General features: G+C 45.2%; 2 protein-coding genes across 3 annotated transcripts in view; one reads left to right on the top strand and one right to left on the bottom strand.

The window, feature by feature from the left end:
* The window catches only part of PDXDC1 (pyridoxal dependent decarboxylase domain containing 1), a 46,315-nt gene extending 36,059 nt beyond the window's left edge, over nt 1-10,256 (top strand). For both annotated transcript variants that reach the window (XM_081169486.1, XM_081169485.1), the window contains exons 16-23: nt 923-1,028; nt 2,752-2,923; nt 3,653-3,759; nt 4,154-4,275; nt 5,387-5,479; nt 5,598-5,694; nt 7,033-7,137; nt 7,849-10,256. In XM_081169486.1, coding sequence (XP_081025612.1) covers nt 923-1,028; nt 2,752-2,923; nt 3,653-3,759; nt 4,154-4,275; nt 5,387-5,479; nt 5,598-5,694; nt 7,033-7,137; nt 7,849-8,102 — 1,056 coding nt within the window. In that variant the 3' untranslated portion in view covers nt 8,103-10,256. The remainder of the gene's footprint in view (nt 1-922; nt 1,029-2,751; nt 2,924-3,652; nt 3,760-4,153; nt 4,276-5,386; nt 5,480-5,597; nt 5,695-7,032; nt 7,138-7,848) is intronic.
* A 510-nt stretch (nt 10,257-10,766) lies between these two features.
* NTAN1 (N-terminal asparagine amidase) lies at nt 10,767-22,740 on the bottom strand. Its single transcript, XM_081169643.1, has 10 exons — nt 22,344-22,740; nt 19,499-19,601; nt 19,348-19,413; nt 18,428-18,536; nt 17,486-17,559; nt 16,142-16,195; nt 14,952-15,005; nt 13,170-13,267; nt 12,492-12,605; nt 10,767-11,474 (listed from the first exon to the last, which is right to left on the bottom strand). Exons 1-10 carry the CDS (start codon nt 22,731-22,733, stop codon nt 11,295-11,297), a joined length of 1,242 nt encoding a protein of 413 aa, XP_081025769.1. The 5' UTR covers nt 22,734-22,740; the 3' UTR covers nt 10,767-11,294.
* Nucleotides 22,741-24,461: the final 1,721 nt, after the last annotated feature.

The raw sequence follows: 24,461 nt of genomic DNA, 5'->3' as shown, positions 1-24,461 counted from the left end.
AGATCTGGAGGCTCATGCGTTACTTGGATGGGAATCCCATGTACGTTACCATGAGCAGGGAGGCCCACATTTTGGGACTGGCCTCAGTAGCCAAGCAGAACGTTGTGGTTGCCTCTTCCTTCCCTTTTGGTGATGTGGCTTTCAAGGCACATCTGCTGAATTGGAACCCTGCATGGTGTCCTCTCAGGTGGAACCAAGGGCATGGTCTCTTTGACCCTGGGGAATTAGTTCTGAGCCTTAGAGCTGATTTATATTGAAACAGAAGATTAAACATAAGGCAGTGCCTAGTGTTTTTTGTTATATTTTTGTTATATTTTCATGTATGTAAAATACCCTCCTATTGGGTTTTTCTAGCTGCTGTAACGTTATTTGCTTTTATTATTTATTTATTTATTTATTTATTTTAAAAAAAATTAAAAAGCTGAGCTGGGACCAAGGAAGCTCTGCCTATCTTTCTCATGGGAAAAGGAGGCACAGAGCTTGCCCATCCTTCTGACCCACAACTTGCCATGACCAAGCAGCAGCCAAGGAACACTGCTGCCCCCCCCCACCTCCCTGCTTCTGGAGCAAGAAAGGCTGGCAGACTGCATGGCCAGGGCATTCTGATTGCTTTGACAATGCAGCCGCCAAACTACCCCAGCCTTCTTTATAACTCCGGGGATGCAGAAAGGGTGGGGATTGCCTTGCAGTTGCTGGAAAGACACACACACACACACACACACACTATTCTGAGGCTGGGAAGATGGCTAAGACTCCTTGAGCTGAGCAAAAACCACAACAGAAACTAAGCAATGTGGAGCAAAAAAGGGGGACTGACTGGGAGTAGTACATAGGTAGATGAGAGAGAAAAAGGGGAGGAGTAAATAAGTTATGAGTAATGGGTGATCAATAACACCCCTTTAATCTTGCTTTGTCTCATCAGCTGGGAGAGCAGTTGTCTCAGTTGGTGCCTGCCAGTGGAGTTGACTTGGTAGAACTGGAGGATGAAGGCGCTTGTGTGCGTTTTAGCCCATTAATGACTTCTGCAGGTAACTGGACACATTTGACTAATTTTTTTTGGGGGGGGTGTTGCAATCCATATACAGGCAGTGACCATTTCACAGGGGGGTTCCATTCTTGACCACCGTGTGCATTGGCGGAGTGCTCCTAAGTGCCCCCCACTCTGTTACTCCCTGTTCTACCCTCATCTGGTTCCAGAAGGCCCCACACGTCTGTGATCTTGCATCAGTTGTAGCCTGTGTGTTATTTGGGTCATACCCAACTTTGAGTCTTAGCCAGTGTTCAAAACTCCTATTGTTCTAGACACATTTTGCAACAGAGAATTTTATTAGCGCAGGCAGTTTCTGAGCTCTGGGCACAGTATTGCGCCTAAGATTTCAGTTTGAAACTGCAGAGTGCAAGGAAAGGAGGACCTTTTTCTGCCTCCCCACTTCCAGCTACTCTCTGAAGACTGGAGAAGAGACCCTCTAAAGAATATTAGGGGGGTGGGCAGAGGAAGGACTAAACCATGTGAAAAATGAAGTTAATATTTTAGCTGCAGTTCATTCATTTTCAGCTTTGTATTCTTGTTATAAAAAAGCACGCCTAGACATTCCATTGTTGTGCCCATAACCTAGAATTAAGGTACTATTTAGCTCCTAGCTTTCATACCTCAGTTTCTAACATTGGTCTTAGCTAACCTACTTAAAACACCACCACCACATATGAGTGAAATTACTCCTTTTCTTTTTTTTCTATTAAAATTGTTACTCTTTAAAACTCCCTGGAGACTGCCCCAGATACATTATGAAAACCTGTATTCCTGTATATAAACCACAACTTATAATAGTTGTTGTTGTTTAGTTGTTTAGTCGTGTCTGACTCTTCATGACCCCCTGGACCAGAGCACGCCAGGCACTTCTGTCTTCCACTGCCTCCTGCAGTTTGGTCAAACTCATGCTAGTAGCTTCGAGAACACTGTCCAACCATCTCATCCTCTGTTGTCCCCTTCTCCTTGTGCCCTCCATCTTTCCCAACATCAGGGTCTTTTCCAGGGAGTCTTCTCTTCTCATGAGGTAGCCAAAGTATTGGCGCCTCAGCTTCACAATCTGTCCTTCCAGTGAGCACTCAGGGCTGATTTCCTTCAGAATGGATAGGTTTGATCTTCTTGCAGTCCATGGGACTCTCAAGAGTCTCCTCCAGCACCATAATTCAAAAGCATCAGTTCTTCGGCGATCAGCCTTCTTTATGGTCCAGCTCTCACTTCCATACATCACTACTGGGAAAACCAAAGCTTTAACTACACAGACCTTTGTCGGCAAGGTGATGTCTCTGCTTTGAGACATCACCTTATAACAGTATGTATCTGTAAAACACTTTTGTTCCACAAGTTAGTATAAACCTTTGGAACTGGTCCTTTGGTTTTCTGGAGAATTTGTGAGCAAAGTTAATTCCCAGCATTCTCCTGCAAAGGTGTCTTTTGCTTTGTTCCTATTTCCAGCCTTAATTCGTGAGTCAGTTTTTCCATAAGCGCAATACACCATACTTTCTTGTACCAAGAATTCAAGTGTGCGCCTTCTAATCCTTCAAGAATGTGGGTATAATCCTACGTGCTACCACTAAGAGGAATCCTGTCCCCACACCCTCACCAGCATGTAGGGGAATCACGTTTATGCATATATGAAAGTTTAACTGGGGTTAAACACCATTTCCAAACAGTACTGCTGGCCTCTGTGTTTACCATAGAACATGCTAATCGACCAAGCGTTTCAGTTTTAGGAACTGAAGTGCAAGACGTTGACCAGTTGGTGGACTGCCTTAAATTGAAGGTCCCGGTGCTGACGTGCACACTGCAACTCAGGGATGAGTTTGAGCAGGAAGTGAAAAGAACTGTAGGTCTTGCCTATGTTGAAGACCTCAGCTGGCCAGGCCTTGGAGTGGTAAGGTGAGTGGCTGCTCTGCACAGACTTCCTCAAGGCTCTTTGAGAGCTCTAGGCTGCATATAGATGTATAGATCTTCAGCAGTGAGGCTCCTGTGGATCCATGTGTGCCCCTTTTTAGACAAGCTTCCAAACTGAGCTGAGGAGCAACCAGTTCTTCCTGTTTCCAGAAGAGTTTGGCTGTGCGATTTGCTCATTGGTTCACCCAGTAGCCATTGAGAGGCATATCCTCTATGAATTTGTCTTTTGAAGCCCCCTTTTGAAGCCATCTGAGCTAGTGGCTGTCTCGCCAAATCTTTCAGCAGCAAATTCAGTGGAAAGAAGTATTTCCTTTTCTTTGTGCTGAATCTGCCACCATTCCACTTTACTGGATGTTTTCTTCCTACTCTGAGTTGTTACCATTTACTACCATTTTAATATTTGCATAATGTCAAACATATTTGATCATGGTTTCCCACTTGGGTATTTTCAAAGTGTCTTTATTTTTCCAATGTACTCATAGGGTTTAGGACTGCTCAGGTTAAACAGACTACATGCATACTTCTGGAGCAAATTTGTTCAAAGCACAAATGACAGTGTGACTGAAAATTTTCAGTAACGTTGACATGGTGTACAATGAATAATCAAGGCAATTTTTTTGCAAACTGTTCTTGGACAGCAAGATAGGATTTTACAGTTTTTACTGCAAAACTCTACCACTACCATAAATAGTCCATCTGAATTGGTTTTGAAAGGTACGAGGGGCAGAATGAAGACAAACAGGAGAAAGAAGTGGAGAAGATTAACAACGAACTATTGAAAAAACTAAATGAGCTGGAATCAGATCTGTTGTTTTCCTTAGGTAATAAACTACTTCTGAAACTATTCAATGGGGCAGTGAAATGATGGGGAAGTCTAGGTATCAGTGTGTGTGTGTAATCCCCTGTAACAATTCAATAATACTGGTTTCTCTACCAAACAGAGGAATTTTGCATTTTTATATTTAACTTCCTTTGATCACTTTTAATTGTTCTAGTCGCAAAATTTTAAAATTCTCCAGAATTTGGAATTTTCAAAGAGCGAGTAAGAGTGGAAGAGAGAAGCACTGTTGATGGGGAAGGGCTGTGGCTTACCCTGAATCCAGGAGCCCTAAAACCTCTCTTTAAAAATAAGTTCAATGCCTATTTAAAACAAGCATGTTTACGATTTCTAAAGTGTTTGCGAACCTCATTCTACCTCTTTCCCCCACTTCTCAGGCCCAGAATTTGGAGGGGAGAAAAACTGTATTTATATTGGAATGGTCACTGAGGACCTTGATGTTTCTGAGCTGATTGAAACTATTGCAGCGACAGGCCGAGAAATTGAAGAGCATTCAAGGGTATGTACTGACCGTACAAGACTGCAGAGTGGCAGCATAATGAGCAGACCTCTTCTTGGTCATAGTCATTGTCCTGCGCTTAGTTTTCCTATAGGCCCCTTAATGATAAATGTATTCTCCTTCTAGAAGCTATGCTAGTCTGTCACCACAAAAATGACACATTGGCACTTACTTGACTTCTTTTCCATAACTCCCTCTCTCTGTGTGTGTGTGTTCCTTTATTCAATGTGCCACATCATAAATTGCTAACATTTGGATTATCACAAGGTGTTAAACACATAAGAACTGATTCATGAGCAAAGCAATAACAACCAGCTTAGGAATTGCCTCCTCTCCCAGCTGCAGCATCTTAATTAAATTGATCATTGCAGCTCCCTTCTCAGTATTTTTTTTTTATCCAAATAAATAAATCACTTAAATAGCTCATGATAGTTCCATTTTAATTCCAGGGTGGTTAACTTTCTATAGGGCAGCAAGTAATTAATGAATGGATTTTATTTCCTTGGGGGGGACATAATGAACTACCCCACAGCTTCTGGTAACAGCTTGCTTCCTTTCCAGCTGTCATCAATAGCAAATCCAGAGACTATTAACACACTGATCAGCTTGCTGCTGGAGAGTAACATGCAACCACTTCCTGGTCTCTTTTTAGTGCTACGCTGTGCTGAGCTAAGCCAACAATTGGCATAGCATGTCATCCAAACCAGGACGAGCTGCAGCCAAGGTTTGTTCTTAGCTTGCCATGCTGTGCAAACCTGGCTGCTGATCGATCTGTGAACAGTGGCAAGCACCTTAAAGAAACTTTCATAGAATCTTAGAGTTGGAAGGGACCCAAGGGTCATCTAGACCAGCCCCTGCAATGCAGTGGGGTTGACTGTTTGAATGTGGCAGAAGGGGAAAGAAGGCCCAGTCCTATTAGTGCCTGCAAAACAGCTGTGCATGCACCAGATTTTTTTTACCCTTTGTAAGCTCAGCTAGCTCTCTCAAGTCAATATGGGCAGTCATCCATGATTCTTGGTATTCCTACATTGGAGGTAATGCGCTACCAACACCATACCAGATCAGGAATACAAGAAATGCTAATAAGGTGTGCTGTTCAATTTCTAATCAGCTGCTGGAAAATATGACTGAAGTTGTACGGAAAGGCATACAGGAAGCGCAGGTTCAGCTGCAGAAAGCAAATGAGGAAAGACTCCTTGAAGAGGTGAGTGCCCCAAGTCAAGCCATTTCCCAGCAGCAGCAGCAGTAGCTGCTGCAACCAGGCTGCATCCTGTTTCTTGGCAACACACTGATCTTTCCCCCAACCCCGTTTGTTTTCTCAGGGGCTGCTCCGACAGATTCCTGTAGTGGGCTCTGTGCTCAACTGGTTTTCTCCATTTCATGCTTCACCAAAGGGAAGAACATTTAACCTAACAGCAGGTGGGGTGAAACTTGATTATACCAATGATTTTGGGGGTTGAACCAACGTTAGCAACTTGCGGGAGCAATGAATTAGTAGGCCCTTCAAAGTGTATGTGCGGCTGTGGTGGTTTTGAAGGAGGGTGGTTATGGATGCTGTTCCTGTCCTGGTTTCTCTGCTTCTGCCTTTATGCCCTGCTGGTGACGCCCTTCCAGAAGCTTCTGGTTAGCTCTTGTTACAGGCAATACAGTGGACTAGTTAGACCTTTGGTCTGATCCAGCCTAGCTCTTGTTACGTTCTTGTTAGCTGTGATAACTGAATAGAACTTCCAAGGTTAGGGGCAGTGTACCTTGGAGATGGGACACGGGTGGCACTGTGGGTTAAACCACAGAGCCTAGGACTTGCTGATCAGAAGGTCGGCGGTTTGAATCCCCGTGATGGGCTGAGCTCCCGTTGCTCGGTCCCTGCTCCTGCCAACCTAGCAGTTCAAAAGCACGTCAAAGGGCAAGTAGATAAATAGGTACCGCTCCGGCGGGAAGGTAAACGGCGTTTCTGTGCGTGGCTCTGGTTCGCCAGAAGCAGCTTAGTCATGCTGACCACATGACCAGGAAGCTGTACGCCGGCTCCCTCGGCCAATAAAGCGAGATGAGCACCACAACCCCCGAGTCAGCCACGACTAGACCTAATGGTCAGGGGTCCCTTTACCTTACCTACCTTGGGGATAACACTTGATGGGGAACAGGCATAGGAAGAGGGCTATTCCCTTCATACCCTGCTTGGGGAATTCCAGTGGCATCAGATTGGTCCTTGTAGGAGGCAGGATGGTGGAATAGATGGACGTTAAGCCAGATTCAGAAGGACTCTTCCTATAGTCATAGTCTAATAGCACACAGGATGTTTTGCATACGTCCCTCTCTTCCTAAAACTTCTCAACCCCACGTGGAAAAACTGTGACTCAGCTCTTCCACATTGAGAACTGGGAGTGTTCTCAAACTCCCAGGCTCTGGAAAAGCCTGGTAGGGCCATTCAGAAGTTTGCAGATAGCTTCACTTGGAGCTGCTGAAGAGCTCCACAGAAGATGCTATATTTCAGAAGTAGCATCTAATGTACCACTGTGCTCAGAAGACTCAGCAGCAGCAGCAGCTTTCCAATCGTGGTTTGCTGTGGAATGTTGTTGTGTTGAAATCTAAATGGAAGGTTGTGAGACAGAAGTGCCTTTGGTACAATAAAGTTCAGCTACAATAAAGTTCAGCTAAATAGGATCAGATGATAAACACCATCCTATAATTTGGCACGTTAAACCTAGTTTTCAGGTATGATCTGAGGGGCCACTAACCAAACCCTCTTCCCTTTGCCAGGTTCTTTAGAATCTACAGAGCCCACATACGTCTCCAAAGTACAGGGCTCTGGGAACACCCCACCTCCCACTCCCACGTCAAGCCGTGCAAAGCAGAGGTTCCCTGGTAAGTCTTCCCTTCTGTCGCATTTCAGAGAAGCTGCTGGAGAGTTTCACCGTTGGTGAGAACCAAGTGTCTTGCTTAGAAGTAGGTCTCAGTAGAAGCCATTCCATTAGGGCAAATGGGACAGTGTTTTATAAGCTTGGAACGCTGAATCCCGTTCCCGCTTCCATCATTTTCTCTCTCTTTTTTGCTGTACGTGCCCAGAATCACAAATATGCCCAGGGCGTATCTATTTGCAAGATCATCTTAACTCCTATATGCCCACTTGATCACTTTGATCAACTGGCAGTGTGGCAGGGCAGGTGCCACATAATACTCGTTCCATATTTATAAGGAATCCATCTTTTATGGTGGAGCAGCACTTTTGCTTTGGAACTCCCTGCCTATTGACACCAGGCAGGCACCTTGTCAACGTGTTTTAATCTGTTTTTGGTTTGCTGTGGATTTTATTTTTTTCTGAATGTTTTTAATAGTTGTTTTTACCGATAATTTTATTTACTCTTTGTAAACCGTTTTGAGGATTTATTTTTTTTACAAACAGCATAACATTTTTATGAAATATATAAATAAATGTCTACCACCGATGCCCAATCAACCTTATGAACCGGCTTGGTTTTCCATCCATAAATTCCCAACTGCGGAAACAGGCAGGCAGCATTTCAGACCTTGCCGTGACTGCGTAGCACTAAATCAAGTGTGTATATTTTGCCCCAGGACAAAAGCTGTTTAGAAGGTCCTTGAGGAACTCGGATGGGTTCAGTGAGACCAGCTCGGTGAGTCACATTGATGATCTGGAGAGGGCAGAGCAGAGGCCTGCTGCAGCTCCCCCTGCTGGGCAAGGTGATTCAAAACAGCCAGAAGAGAGCATGCTTCCAAACCCGGAAAGCCCTGAAGATTCCCGGGGCGACAAGGCGAAGGCCCTGGCAAATGACTGCACTACATCCGAGGAACAAGAGAGTCTAAGATAAAATCCAGACCCTGTGCATTTTAAGACTTTGTACAAAAAAATGCACTCCCTCTCTAGCAGGGGCAGCCTAATGATGCATTTAAAATGTGAACAGTGCCACAGTTAGTACAGTAACGACTACTGTTAAACTTGTGATCGACTGGAGATTTTTGCACAGAGTTTAGTGGAAGAAGCCTTTTCTCCCCACCCCACCCTCTTTCGCCTTCTCTGCGGGGGGCATCGGCCTGGTTTTTCCTGTACACTTTGCCATTGTTGCTTTCTGTCCGGCTTACGTTCACATTGCCCAGGTGGTAAACAGCAGTTTCTTCGCCACTGAAGTTTGCAAATGCAGGATACAGCTTGTCTCCAGCTGGCATCCTAAAGAATGGTTTGCTGCTTAATTTTCAAGATGCTCTACCCAGACACTTCCCTTTAGGTTGGAATGATCAATTGCACTTGGTGCTATGTGTTTTTGTAAAAAAGAAAAGAAGATTCTAACTGTTTAATAAATCTACCAACTGCTCACTACCTTATTTTTAAATACCTATTTTTAGAGGTAAATCTATAGACACCCCTCCATATGGTTCCCTTGGTTTTATGAATAGCCTTTTAAAAAAAATTCTGAAAGTTTGCTTCATGTGTACATATATAAGTGATTGAGCACCACTTTGGGCATTCCCTACCACCACCAGATAAACCTGCAGCAAAAGTTTCGCAGTCCGAGGCAAACACTCCTCTTGAAGAAGTATTCCTCACCATGGCTGCTGGGAACAGATATCCCACACTTTCCTGCTTCAGGCCGTTAGGAGACAAACCCAATGGGATAGTTTTGCTTTAGAGCAACTCACCCCCCAGAGTCTCTTTGACACCTTTCAAAAGGTATTCGTGAAACACTTTTGAGCTGACAATGTTGCATATCTGTGATGTTTCCTGTACTGCTATCCTGGATTGTTCTGATCGGTAGTTTACATTTGCTAGATATTGTAAATACCCAGAGAAATTGTTAGGTTATTTACACTGCTGCATTATTTAAAGAAATGAGCTAACTTTTTTTCTTTAATCAAAGAGAAAATATTCAGAAGCCTGTTTCATCCCCCCGTTACAATGCATTCACTTTAGTGATTGCTTTAATTCTGTTCCTATTGAACTTGCATCTTTTCATGTGGTAAGAAAATCCTAGGAGAGTGTTTATGTGATCAAGCCCCAGGCCAGTCTTTGATCAATTACTTCAAAATTCATAGTTTTTGGTTTTTTGATCCCTTTTTTCCTAAAGGACCTTTCCTGGAGTTAATAGCTTCCTCCTTGCAATGACTGGTAACAAACTACAGCCTAATCCTATACTCACACTGATGCTGAATGAAAGCATGGCAGTTTGCAAGGGAATATTATAGTGATTATATTTTGCCTTCCTAAATAATGCAGTGGCAGCACCCAGGCATAGAAAATGAACATTCAACACAAGAGGAGTCCACCATGTCATAGTGGAAGAAGTTGCTTGTCTGAACCTAGAGTGGAACTGCTTTGAAACTCAAGTAACCAAACACATAGTGAAAGTACATATAAGCTGAAGGTCAGACTGAAGGCAAAATGTATATAATTTCCCACCCTGCTATAAAGATAGTAACTTATGGTCATGGTGGTCCAAGTTACATTAGCAGTCAGTTGTGTGTGTCAGGCTTGGATAAGGTAGATGGTGTGAGGGAATGATAGTTGCAATATCTGGTTTGGTCCTTGGCCCAAGGAAGCAAACTTTTCTGACAACAGGCTTGTAATATCCTTCAAAGTATTTTCTTTGCTAGTGGATTTTGATGAGCAAAATGCATTGGGCATTGCCTTGGTGTGTGATGAGGACTACTGTTAAGTGTACTGTTGATTCATTCTTTATTCTAAGGAACTGGGAATCCTTAAAAAACAGACAACCTTAATAGATTTGCTTTGTTTAAATAAGAACTGGGGTGTTTTGTTTTGTTTTTAAAGTACAAATTCTCGTCTTCCTTGGCATTTTATTTGGTAAAATGAATATTAACTTGGGGTTCACTGAGGAGAAATGGGTTGAAGTTATAATCATTAATACAAATTTTAATGTTTTTATATTGTTAAGCCAGCAGTTTTGCTGGGATACAGACCTAATTTAGATACTTCCCAAATGCTTCAATAAAGGTTCTTCAACTTGTTAGTATCTGAGTTTGTGTCAAGGTTTTCACATGTAAGCAGTTCAAGAGGAAAATAAACTTTCATGCTCAGGCGCATGTCTATCTTCCCGCTACCCCGAAAAGGGTTTCCCATTCATATCTATGGGATTGGCAACTCTCATCATCCCTGACCACTGGCCATGCTGGTTGGAGTTGATGGGAGTTGGAGTCTGCAGGGCCAAAAGTTACACATCCCTGTAAAGCCACCTGTCAATCACTGTACTGGCAAAAGCATGTTACCTTTTTCCTGTGTACAATTTACTTCCCTCGGGTAAGTGCAGATTGCTTTTCTGAGCATCCATTTGAGATCTTTCCCCTTAAGGCCATAACTTTGCTTTGGACTCCAGTTCCTTCCGCAGATAGCTATGCAGTGAGTTCCTTGCATGCAAACTGCTCCAGAGATTGCCACAAATAATCCAGAGATGTTCTATACTAGCTGCAATCCACCTGTTTCAAATAAAGCTATTAAGGGGGGGAAACACTGGGCAACTGGCTCAAGCTGGCCTTTTAATTTTTGGCAATACCCCAGACCAACACGAAAGTGGGGGGTGGGACTTAAAAAATGAGGGCTGGACCCAGAATTACAATGCTATACACAGCACTGCAAGCCTGCCAATTGTGGCTCGGGGCTCATGACAGAGGACTCTTGGCTCAGAGCTCCCACAAATCCAAACAGCACCCCAGAACTTGGGAAGGATGTGCATGTCTGAAGGATATTGCACCCTCCTCAGTGGCGTGACAGGGAGGCCTGCTTTATACCTTGAGCCCCACACAGACAGAATCTCATCCAGTAAAAATATAGAAACCTAACGTATCTTTGTTATTATTTGAGTCTTTGAGAACTTTTTGAGGCTATGCCGCTGTGCAAACAGGGTCGGCTTCCACAGTCTTGTTTCATTTTAGCAAAAGGTGGGGGGGGGGGCTATTCATTGAAGTCAAGTGCAGTCTCTGCCATCCGGAATGGCTGTTCCTCCTTTGGCACAATTCACACCTTCGGAGTCTCACTCAGACTCTTTCAAAAGTCACATCTGGTCGGAAGAGACCTTCTCCCATAGGCCACTCTCATTTTTCCTGTATATCCAAGGTTTTCTGCTAGGAAACAGTGTCTTATCTGGAAAGGGATGCTCTTTTAAGTACATCAGAGTCGCTCTAATGTGGGAAACGAAGTGAGGCGGTTCAGCCAGAGGCGACGTCGAGAGATTCTGGAAAACAAATTGCAGAGTTAAAATACACCTTTGTCGCTACTTCTACCTGTCCCCCCTCCCCCCACCTCCAAGGCAATCGCATCAGCATCAGAAAGGCCAGAAATCCATGGGTTAGAATGTCAGACTAGGGCTGGAGTGACCTAGGTACAAAATCTCCATTTGGTCATGAAGCTCACAAGGTGACCTTGGACCAGTTACACACACTTAGTCTAACTTGCACACAGGGTTGTTGCATTGTCAGGGTAAAGTGCTTTATATGGGGATGCCTTTGAAAATGGTTCAGAAGCTTCACCAAGAACAGAAAGTCAGCTCCCTGACTTTTGACAGGCTTGATTCAAACAGATCATGCAACACCCATTTTGTTACAGCTACAGTGGCTGTATGCTCCTGAGTCCAATTCAAAGTAGTGGTTTTATTCATTATTATTAAATTCCTATAGGTTTTCACCTATAAAGCTTACAGCTTATACCCCAATATATTCTGAAGCACCTCTCCTGATTATAAACCTACCCAGAACTTCTAAGGCCTTTCTCCAGATCTTGAGAAAAGTGACAAGAAAGGGCCTTTTCAGTTGTGGCTCCCCATCTGAGGTATGTTGTCCCTAGCAGGGTCCGCTTGGCACCTTTGCCAACAACTTTCTGGCCTTGCCTTTCCCCTCAGGCCTCTTTCTAGAGTCTAGACTGAGATCATGTTTTGTTTTTGCTGTGCTGTCAGAGCTTCCTGCAGCTGTTGTTTTGTTTTTATGTTATAATATATTAATATAAATATAAAGGTCTCACTTGGGAGACCTTGGGGTAACAAATGCAGTATTTTGTTTGTTTCGTTCTGTTTTTGAAAGGGAGGGGACAACCTCACATAAAGCCATTTGCCATCTTTCCCAGGAGGAAAGGTGGTAAATACATTTAACAAATAAGGGGCGTGAAACTGCTTAATCTTTAGAAACGAAAGCACCCCGAGTTTCTATGAGCATTTCGTTGGGATCCCGCCACCATCTTGTTCATGAGGACCAGTTACCTGCAAGATGTGTTGATCATCCTGGGCTAGCCAGAAATCCACATGGGGGAAAGGCATCCAAAAGTAAGGGCCAATGCAGAGTTGCTCCTTTCTCGAGTCATAAACGTTAACCATCTACAAAACAGCAATTTCAGAACAGCGTGTTAATGCCCCAAAATGAAAAGGCAGCAGGAGAGATGTATGTATTTATCTGGAGGCTTTGCACATGCACATGCACGCACACACACACATATAATTCCTGTGTTTGCCCATGCTAAAAATACCTTGGGTTATACTTTGAGTTACAGATGCTTCAGGTTGCTTTTTTTGGGTTATGCACCCGCCAAAAGAATGAAGTACTGGAACGGGTTACTTCTGGGTTTCGGCAGTCATGCTTTACGCATGAGCAGAAGCACCGAATCGCAACCCGCACATGCACAGACGCGGTGCTGCGGGTTGCAAACACTGCAGGTTGCGAACATGCCTCCTGCACGGATCACGTTCACAACCCGAGCATCCACTGTAATGAATTAATGATGTTTGGGATTCTGATTTAAAACTCCTACAGTCTGTACTGCAAACTGAGCACCAGCTTCAGAAACGCCTGTGACGCAAGGCAGGCAAATGCCACAAGAAGTTACATCTCACAAGTAATTACATTTTCTAATCTCCCAAAAACTGAAACACGTGTCTTCTTACCTTGGCTCCCGTTAAGATACTGGCAGACCGCAGATCCACATCGGGCCCCTTGTCTGGAAACGTTGCATGAAAAATCTCTCCCGTTTTAACATTCGCAGCTGGAAAAGCAACATCGGATCACATGGAAAGGCTGTTGCACAGAGGGCAGGGGTAAATTTGCTCCCTGTTGCTCCAAACTCTTAGGATGGAGCTAAAGCCCACAAGTTAAAATTACATGAAATGTGATCCAGATTAAACATTAGCATCAGCTTCCTAATGGTACACTGCTCAGCCGTGAAACAGGTGGCCTTGGAAAGTGGTGGGTGATCCTTGATTACAGCTTTCATTAGAGGTCGCCTGGCAGGGATGCAATACACCACTGATCTCATGCATCAGTTGTGGGTTTGACTAGATATTTTAAGTACCTGTGAACTCATATGATTCTGTATCCCATTGCAGTCATGCTCAGAGTAGTTCCACTGAAATTAATGGACACTAGAAGCTTATGTCTTAATTTCAATGGGTATACTTTAAGAGGAACTTTACCTTCTAGATCAGCGGTTCTCAACCTGTGGGTCCCCAGATGTTGTTGGACTACAACTCCCATCATCCCTGAGCTCTGGCCTTGCTAGCTATGGGTGATGGGAGTTGCAGTTCAACATCTGGGGACCCACAGGTTGAGAAAGGCTGTTCTAGATCCATTTCAATCAAAGTTTAAGCCCTGTTTGGGCAAAGAAACCGCTTTGGTCAGCCTGTATGATGATATCTGCCAGGAGACAGATAGGGGAAATGTGTCCCTGTTAATTCTCCTCAACCTCTCAGTAGCTTTCAATACCATCGACCATGAAATCATTCTGGAGCGGTTGTCCAAGTTAGGGGTGGCTAGGGCACTGCTTTGTGGTGGTTCCAATTCTACTTGGATGGACTGTTTGGCCCTATGGAGCCTTCAATGAGGGGTTCATCTGGGTTCAGTTTTATTCACTGTGCTGTTGAACATCTCCATGAAACCACTGAGCATTGTTACTCAAAGGTTTGGAGTCCACTGTCAGCGATAAGCTAATGACACTCAGCTCTACTTCTCCTTTACATCTGCAGGTGAGGCAGTGGAAGTGCTGGACTTGCCTTGGTAACAAACTGGATGAGAGCCAGCAAGCTGAAGCTCAATCCAGTTAAGGCTGTTAGTGGGTGGTTCCCTAGACTGGATGGCTGGGAGGTTGCCTGCTCTTGTTGGGGTTACACTCCCTCTGAAGGAGTGGATACACCTCTTAGGGGTACTCTTGGATCCTTTGCTATTGCTTGAAGCTCAGGTGGCCTCAGCAATGCTGAGTGTCTTCTATCAGCTTTGGCTGGTAGCCCAGTTGCGCCCCAATCTGGACAAAGATAGCCTAACATCTGTCATCTATGCTCTGGTAACCTCTAGATTAGATTACTGCAATGCATTATATGTAGGGCAGTTAGTTTAAAGGCAAATGTTTTGTATCTCCTACTTCTCTGGCACCTAAGAGAGCAGAGGAAAATGCATGGAAGAACCATGGGTTGGGCAGCCTTATTGATACAGAAGGAAACCATGGTTTTACAAAACATCTGAACTTGGCATAAAATTAGAAGTCCAGGAAAAGTTTAAATTTCTGATCTGGTGAAAGCAGACAATATATCTACCGGAATAGGATCTTCTCCTTTAGCAAAAAACCAAAACAAAACCCTGGCGATTTCAAAAGGCAGAGTGTGTGAACCTCTCATTAAACCATCTGCATCGTTTGTAGCCAGCTTGATAAATTGAGACCAAATGTGAACGTTACTCACCAATTCCATAAATGAATGGCAAATGTTTGCCTTTCTCTTGCCGGTCATTTAATTCTGTTATTTAAAAGAGAGAAGGAGAGAGGGAAGGAAAGATATAACTAATTCTTCCATGGAAGAGGACACGTTTTTTAAAAAATCAACATCAAGCTTGGGAAGAAACTGAGATACAAGTCCCTGCCAGGTATACACAAATATAGGACTCATCAAATATTCATTCAAATTTGTGACATCAGTCTGGGGTTGGGAGATGCTACTTTTAAGGATAGTCTCCCTGCAAGGCGACCTAAAAGTCAAAGAAACACAAAAATACAGTGCAGATATCCTTCTCCAGAACAAGGACTGGGATCTGACATCAGCATGCATTGTGACATATGGCTATAGTTGCCATATGCATACCATACAGAGTCGGTCACGACTGGACCTAAAATGGTCAGGGGTCCCTTTACCTTTACCTTAGGGACGCGGGTGGCGCTGTGGGTTAAACCACAGAGCCTAGGACTTGCCGATCAGAAGGTCGGCGGTTCGAATCCCCGCGACGGGGTGAGCTCCCGTTGCTCGGTCCCTGCTCCTGCCAACCTAGCAGTTCAAAAGCACGTCAAATTGCAAGTAGATAAATAGGTACCACTCCGGCGGGAAGGTAAACGGCATTTCCGTGCGCTGCTCTGGTTCGCCAGAAGCGGCTTAGTCATGCTGGCCACATGACCTGGAAGCTGTATGCCGGCTCCCTCGGCCAATAAAAGTGAGATGAGCGCCGCAACCCCAGAGTCGGCCACGACTGGACCTAATGGTCAGGGGTCCCTTTACCTTTACCTTTACAGTACTGTTTTAGCAGGAACAGCTTTTCCCAAAGGATCCTGGGAACTGAAGTTTGCTAAGGATGCCAAGAGTTAGGAAAACCTTATTCTCTCACAGAGCTACAATTGCCAGAGTGGTTTTTCAATCAATCAAAAAATCAATTGATTGCTCTTCCTAGGGAACTCTGTAGCTCTGTGAGGGGAATAAGGGTCTCGCAACAACTCTCAGCACCCTTAGCAAACTACATTTCCCAGGTTTCTTTGGGGGAAGACACAACTGTTTAAAAGTAGCATCACGGTGCTTTAAACGTACGGTGCTGATGTGGCAAGAACACCTTAGGCCAGGTAGCTGAGAAGATGGGGAGCAGAGGAAAGTCGCCCATTTGAAACAGTTACCTGTCACGCAGAAGGTCACTAAATGGACATTATCCTGCAAGCGGTCAAATGCTCCTAGGAATAACAAGAGGGGAAAGTGTTAGACCTGCCCAACAGAATGAGGTATTTCCAGGCTACATAGAAACCAGAGTTCTTTTTTTAAAAAGAAAAAAGGCAACATTGGATAAAAATCCTACATTAGTCCCACTCAAAATAGACCCACTGAAATTAATGGACATGACAGGTGCTGGCCTATTAATTTCAGTGGGTATCCTGAGTGGGAGCTGGTTGACTCCAAGCCATGCTAATAACCAATTCGTTCTACTTTAAGCAGTCATGGTTTCCCCAAAGGACTCTGGGAACTATAGCTTAAGGGTGCCAAGAATTGTTAGGAGACCCCTATTCCCTCACAGAGCTACAATTCCCAGAGTGGTTTAACAATCAATCCCTCTTACAAGGAGACTCTGGAAATTGGTGCAAACAGGGCTTAAACCATGGCTAGGTAAACTAAGGCCTGGGGGCTGGATCCGGCCCATTCGCCTTTTAAATCCGGCCTGCGGATGGTATGGGAATCAGTGTGTTTTTACATGAGTAGAATGTGTGCTTTTATTCAAAATGCATCCCTGGGTTATTTGTGGGGTATAGGAATTCATTCATCCCCCCCCCAAAAAAAATATAGTCCAGCCCCCCACAAGGTCTGAGGGACAGTGAAAAAGTTTGCTGAAAAAGTTTGCTGACCCCTGACCTTGATTGAAATGGGAATTGCTGTGGCCTCAGAGCCATATCAAGCTGGCTCGTAACTCTCATAAGGCTCATAACTCTAGGGCAGTCCTTCTCAACCTTGAGTCCCCAGATGTTGCTGGCCTAGCCAGCGTGGCCAATGATCAGGGATGATGGAGTTGTAGTTCAAGATCACCTGGGAGCCCATGGTTGAGAAAGGCTGCTCTAAGGTGTCTACTCGGGCATCATGCCAAACCACTGTAGCAAAAATAAAAAGGCCCCAAACCATGGTTTGCCAACCCTCTGGAAACTGTGTTGTCAGATTCTAGTTTGCCAACTCATCAGAAACCGTGGTTTGCCAGCTCAGCCATCACGCCAGGCCACACCTAAACGTCCTTCCACCGCTTGATGCAATGTCTGAATCCAGTCTCTGTGGCACAGTGGAGGCTGACCGGCATCCCCAGTGGGCAGGGCTTAAGTGCCATTCATTCCTCTTTGTCCCTCCCCATGGAGGACCTACATGCAGGATTTGGTGTGAGCCCTTGCTATCCCCAACAGCGTAAACCTCTCACAAGCTCTGCAAGCTTTACCTGCACCCAGTCGGAATTCTAAACTTTGACAGAGGGAGTAGGAATGCAAACTTACTCAGGAGCTGATTGGTAAGTCGCTGGGATAAGTGCCTGTCATCGCTGAATCCTCCAATCAGGTGTACTTCCAACCTAACAGCAAGGACGGAAGCTGGAGATATAACCTGTTATCACCGGCAGATTAATCGACTAAAGCCTTAGTTGAGTGGGATCCACTGAAATTTATCAAGCGCTTTATTTATTCATTTATTCACTTTTACTCTTATCTTGATTGTGGTGAATTGATATAATAGGAGGAAGAAGAAGAAAAAGAGGAGGAGTTTGGATTTGATATCCCGCTTTATCACTACCCGAAGGAGTCTCAAAGCGGCTAACATTCTCCTTTCCCTTCCTCCCCCACAACAAACACTCTGTGAGGTGAGTGAGGCTGAGAGACTTCACAGAAGTGTGACTGGCCCAAGGTCACCCAGCAGCTGCATGTGGAGGAGCGGGGAAGCGAACCCGGTTCACCAGATTACGAGACTACCGCTCTTAACCACTACATCACACTGGGAATGTAAAATAAATTATTACAGGTTTCTGTCGCCTGTCTGTCCGTCCCCTCCCCACTTATTATTGAGTGGTAACAAACTTTATTTCATCTCAAATTTCCTTAAACACTGTCAAAAAGGCATACATATCTGAAGAGTTTGGAGGGGCAGTGTGGCCTAGTGGTTACAGTGGCTAGACGAGGGTTCAAATGCCCACTTGGCCATGAAGCTCAGTGGGTGACCTTGCGCCAGTCATGGCCTCTCAGCCTAACCTACCTCACAGGGTTGTTGTGGGGATTAAACGAGGAAGTGGGGGAGACCCATGTATGCCACCTTTAGCGCCTTGGAGAAAAAGGTTGGGGTATTAAATATAAATAAAATATCCATATTAAGTAAATTAACTGTTAGTTGATCATCTGCCCTTTTCCAGTTTGCTTGACAGCCACCAACAGTTAAAGAGAAAAGCTGACCTTCCACATTCCGTGTTAGGAGAAAGCACTTTCACTGCATTTGTGATTAACAAAACTTCTGTCTCCGTATCCGATCCATCGCAGTGAGTCAAACAGATAGCCCCACTGCCTGAGGGAAACAAAAATACAATATGGATGGTTTGCATGTTCCAGACAATGGCAACTACAGTCAGCAATTGCTGCCCGTACGTTATCAGGTTCAAGGTACCTGTATTTAAAAGATAAAAAGGTAAAGGACCCCTGGACGGTTAAGTCCAGTCAAAGGCGACTATGGGGTTGCGGAGCTCATCTCACTTTCAGGCCGAGGGAGCTGGTGCTTGTCCACAGGCAGCTTTCCAGGTCATGCGGCCAGCATGACTAAACTGCTTCTGGTGCAACAGATATGTAGCGCTCCAAGCTTATCTGGAGCTCAAAGCCCTCCCTGGGCCACACCCCAGAGTTTATACTTGGTTAAGCATGTCCCTCAACTCTTAAAATGCTTCTTGCCTTCCCAGATACTTGGATGTCATCAGCCAAAACCTGTTGTACTGACTGAAATCCCCTATACAGTGGTGCCTCGCAAGACGAAAATAGCGGTTTTTTCGTCTTGCGAAGCAACCCTATTAGCGGCTTAGCAGATTAGCGCTATTAACGGTTTAGCGGCTATTAAAGGCTTAGCGGCTAAAAGGCTATTAGCAGCTTAGAAAAAGGTGGGGGAAGCGAAAAAAAATGGCAAGACTCGCAAGACTTTTCTGTCTTGCGAAGCAAGCCCATTGGGAAATTCGTCTAGCGAAGCAACGCAAAAACGGAAAACCCTTTCGTCTAGCGGGTTTTTCGTCTTGCGAGGCATTCGTCTTGCGGGGCACCACTGTAAATCAGAGGCATCGAAATCCAGGGGCATAGTTCAAAAGCAGCAAGGAACCCAGAGCCCAAGGACATACCTGTGTGTCTGAGGACCACCAAATGGCAGGTGGTTGCATCATCTGATCCGAGAATAGAGACAGAAGCTGAGGGAAAAGGAGGAGAAGGAAAAGTGAGGTCCTGGCGGCTATTTCTTAACTTTTGGATGGAACTTCCTTAGCGCCAACCTACCATCCTTAGGAGTGGTAGCTGCAAATTCTCTCTGCTGGACATAGAGAAGTCCTTTGGGGCCCACTGATTGAGCAGGCTGACCTCTTAAGATTTTGGCTTGTTCCTGTAGAAAATGGGGAAACAAAGTCGTATTTAGGTTCCCAGCTAGCACAATCGTTCTGAGATCAGAAGCCCTCAATGCTGAAGATGCACCTGTTTATGCAGGCATGCCCGTGGTCTCCCAAGCAGACTCTTAACTATTTTACTGCATTTGAATGGGAACAGTTGACTGTGTGCTGCAATTATGGATGTTCGTAGTTAATTTTTTGTGTTAACTGCTTTTTTATACTTTTGCAAACCACTCTCAAGCATTATTTTGGGACAAGGTGGTCTACAAATAAATAAACAAATAATTTCTGGCACCTAAATCAGCAAACGAAAACCCAAGAGCTTTCCTTAAGAGTTGGAAGGGACCCTGAGAATCACCTTGCCCAGCCCCCTGCAATGCAGGAATATGCAGCTGTCACTTACAGGGATCGAACCTGTAGCCTTGGTGTTATCAGCACCAAGCTCTAACCAATGGAGCTATCCAGCTGTCAAAGCAAATCTTCCAGGCCAAATGACAAATCACTTGGAACTGCATAGGGGATTTATTCCCATAAACACACCAGGGTGTAACAAACATGGGGTGGGAAGAGTTCAGCCCGTGGTGATGTACCAATATTGGGCCATTTTGTGAGGACACGTCAAAATCCAGCCGCTTCATCCTATGGGCCAAGATGACAACCAGGCATGGGCTGAATTTTCCTCCGTGGAGTGGCTGCTTGCAATAAATTACAAAACAGGGGTCACAGACATGCTGCCTGCAGGTGCCAATGTTGCCACCAGTACCTCTTATGGTGGCCAAGAAAGATCTCAGTCAATATCCCCTCAAAAAAATCCACAGTTCACAAGAGACTTTTGGTTTTCCTGCCCAGTTCCTGTTTGCCCTAGCTTGGCCTCTCCCACATTGGGAACCTTCCCAATCATGAATTGAACCAACATTGAACATCCTCTTCCATTCCAAATGGAGCAGAGGTACAAAATGCTCTCTGTGAGAGGTTGGCTGATGTGGGTGCATTCTCCCCCACTGACAAGAGAGAACAAGCCCACACCGTATTTTAGATGTGGCAGCCATTTTGTGATCTCTCTCCTCTTTCACAAACGCACACATACAGTAGCCATTTTGTGGTTTAGTGGTTGGAACATCAGACTGGAACCTGGGATACCAAGATTTGAATCCCCACTCAGCCATGGAGCTCTCTAGGTGACCTGGGGCCAGTCACTGCATCTCAAGTCTAACCTACCTCATATGGCTGCTGTGAGGATAAAACCATGAATGCCATCTTGAGCGCTTTGGAGGAATATGAAAGTGACAAGTAAGCGAGATATAAAAGACATTCCAAAATTCCAGTCTGGCCCCCAAAAGGTGGGCCGTCCCCATTAAGTATATGGGGGGGAGAACCTGTTTCTCAAGTATTTCAGGGAGCAGGGGAGAAAATCAGCGAAGGTTTGAGGAAGACACAAGAAGGGCATGAAAAGAACATCTGCAAAAAGAGCAGGGGTGGGGAAATTTGGTTGCATTTTTTTTAAAAAGGGCAGGCCGGTGGAGAAAAGCCTGAAAGCAGCCCATGCAAAATAGAAGTTGAGAGTTACCTTACATCAGGACATTCAAAATAAATTGAAAGTAACAAGCTCTCAAGTCATTAACACCAAAACAATGGCCGCTTAAATGTGCAGCATATTTGATTGATTGTATTTATAGCCTACTTTTTTCTCCATGGCACATACATGGTTCTTCCCCTCATTGTTTAATCCCCACAACAACCATTGAGGTAAGGACGACCAGTGAGCTTCATGGCTGAGTGGGGAACTGAACCCTGTTCTCCCAGACACTCTAACCACTGCATTGCACTGGCTCTGTATTTAAGGACTTGCCGATCAGAAGGTCGGTGGTTCGAATCCCCGTGACGGGGTGAGCTCCCGTTGGTCGGTCCCTGCTCCTGCCAACCTAGCAGTTCGAAAGCACGTCAAAGTGCAAGTAGATAAATAGGTACCGCTCCTGCGAGAAGGTAAACGGCGTTTCCGTGCGCTGCTCTGGTTCGCCAGAAGCGGCTTAGTCATGCTGGCCACATGACCCGGAAGCTGTACGCCAGCTCCCTTGGCCAATAAAGCGAGATGAGCACCGCGACCCCAGAGTTGGTCACGACTGGACCTAATGGTCAGGGGTCCCTTTACCTTTACGCACCCTGGCATTGTGTTCCAAACACCTGTGTCCCAGTGCATATTTGCTCAAAAGTAAGGCTGTAATCCTCTACTACACCAGGGGTGGGTGTAAAAACATATAGCTTTCCAGATGCTGCTGAAGTACAACTCCCATAATCACCAGCAAGCGTGGCCAACAAGTCACTTGATTGTGGAAGCCGACCCTGGTGGTCCCTTCAAAGTCTACAAGTCTGCGATCAACATCTGGAGGACTAAATATCCCCGCAATGCTGCTTTACAAGCACAACTGCACACCCACACACACACTTACCTGAGAGTCATTCCCTTTGAACTCGATGAGTAAGCATGCACATGATTGCACTGGCGTTGTTGTTTCTATTAAAAAAACTCCCATAGAGTTCAATGGCGCTACTTTCCAAGGTAAGCGGCGCACAGAGACACAGCCTCCGAAGAGCACCGGAGCAGAGCAAACGGAAGACATTTCATTTTATTTTAAATATCTGCATCTAAGGACGCACCCTCCAACTCACACCCTCAGCCCTGCCCCCCTTTCTTCTATTAATGAATAATCCCTATAATCAGCTGCCAGCTCGCAGCTCACCTCCAGCTCCGGGAAGGTGTAGATCAGCTCCCTCGTGGGCTGGGACAAGTCGACCCGCTCCCCATTGACCAGCAAAGGCATCTCGGGGAAGCGCCCAGCGCAGGAGCCGCGGAACTTCCTGCCGGAGACTCTCAGCTGAGCGCCGCGCCACGAGGGCGAGGCCAGACCGGGCTGCAAAGGGCGCTGGGAAATGTAGTCCTCGGGTGCATTGGGAAGAGGGCGTGGCGGCGTGGGAGGAGGATCGGGGGAGCCCTCGGGGGTCAGGGGAGAGGGAGTAGCGTCTATTCCAGCCCGAGGGCCACTTTCCTCCAAGGTCAATCTTCGGCGGGCCGCAAAGCAGCGGTGGGCAGGGCCAGAAGTAAAAGTGGGCAGAGCAATGCCTTTCTGCATTATAGGCTACAGCTCCCCCCTTGCATACCTAATATTTTTTTAAAAACCATTTGTGTGTGCATAAGCGCTCATGCACACAGTCCCATCAGCTGCATGTAATATATATATGACATATGACTGTTAAGGTTTATTTAATATTTCATATCCCACTTTCCAATTAATCAACCAAACAACAACATCTCGCTTTCCTATTTGGATAATATTAGTTTGCAGTGAAAAACAAAGGTATGAAAATGAAGGTCACTTCACCCAAGAAGGGGTTTACGGGTAACGACTAAACTCTCAAAAGGGGAATGGGATTGTTGTACATTTCGGAAAAACTGACCTGTGGAACAGCCCAGGTGACGGAACTCAGAGCAAGCCCTCAAATTGTCAAGTCCTTAAAGCTAAGGGAGTGTCATTAAATTACAAACTGAACCACAGTCCTATATATATATATATATATATATATATATATATATACACACAACTACTGTACTTTCTTTTACAATACAGGTATGTTGCGCAAGAGCACCAAATGCTATATTACTAACAACAACAACAACAATTTTATTATTTGTACCCCACCCATCTGACTGGGTTGCCCAGCCACTCTGGGAGGCTTCCAACAGAGTATACAAAAATATACAGTGGTACCTCGGTTTAAGAACAGCCCTGTTTACGAACTATTTGGTTTACGAACTCCGCAAAACCGGAAGTAGTGTTCCGCTTAGCGAACTTTACCTTGGTCTAAGAAGGGAAGCCAAATGGTGGAAGGGCACCAGTGGCGGGAGGTCTTATTAGGGAAAGCGCGCCTCGGTTTAAGAACGGTTTCGGTTTAAGAACGGACTTCCGGAACGGATTAAGTTTGTAAACCGAGGTACCACTGTACTCTGAATTCCACAAAACAAAAGCACACAGAACATCATGAGAACGACAATGAGTCCAGAAAAGAATTTATAGCAGCTAGGCGCAACATAGCTTATCAAAATTGTTATAGTGACACAGGATCTCACGCACCTCGATTTGCTAGTGCGTGCAAATGAATCGCCTCTGCAGCCTGCCCCTTAAGCATCCTTGCAAGACTGCCTTGCATCAACAGGCCTTTTCAACAGGACATTTTTTTTGTCACTGGTCAACTCCTTACTGACCTTTCTTGCTTTCTTATGGCAGTTGCAATCTTTATATCTGCTCTACACCGCTTTGACGTTTTCTATACAAGTTAGTGGCATATATAATATTTTTAAATTAAATAAATAAAAGCTATGCCCCTCCCATTTCTTGCTTTTGTGGGGTTTTTTTTTGGGGGGGGGTGAACAAGTGCCTGTGCTCTTCAGCCCGTGGGCTCTTTTCAGACTCACCCCCTGCCCCTGAGCAAGAGGAATAGCTGGCAAGCAGTAAGTGTAGCCTTATGAGGCTTTGCCCTCGGGTGGGAAAAATATTGCGCCCAGGAAAGCGAGATGGGAGTCAACAGACACTCAAGGAATAGTTCCGGAGAAAAGGCTTTATTTCTACCATCCATGAACTGGTAGAAGGAGCGAGTGTGATAGTTCACAAACAAGCACGAGTTCACAGTCATTTGCACAGAGCATATATTCCCCTTGTTCCCTCCCCTTTCCCCTCCTCTTCCAGAGTCCTGCCTCGAGTTCCCCTGAGCATGAACAGAAAGCTCCTGTCTTGGGACTACTGGACTCTTGGCACCCTTCCCAGGAAAAAGGGAATGAGAGTGGTTTAGCATGTCCAAGATGT

This window comes from Podarcis bocagei (genome assembly GCF_964188305.1).
Source record: "Podarcis bocagei genome assembly, chromosome: 14".
Taxonomy (NCBI): Eukaryota; Metazoa; Chordata; class Lepidosauria; order Squamata; family Lacertidae; genus Podarcis; species Podarcis bocagei.
Note: the sequence above shows the minus strand (reverse complement) of the source record. Positions and strands in the feature narration are given on the sequence as shown.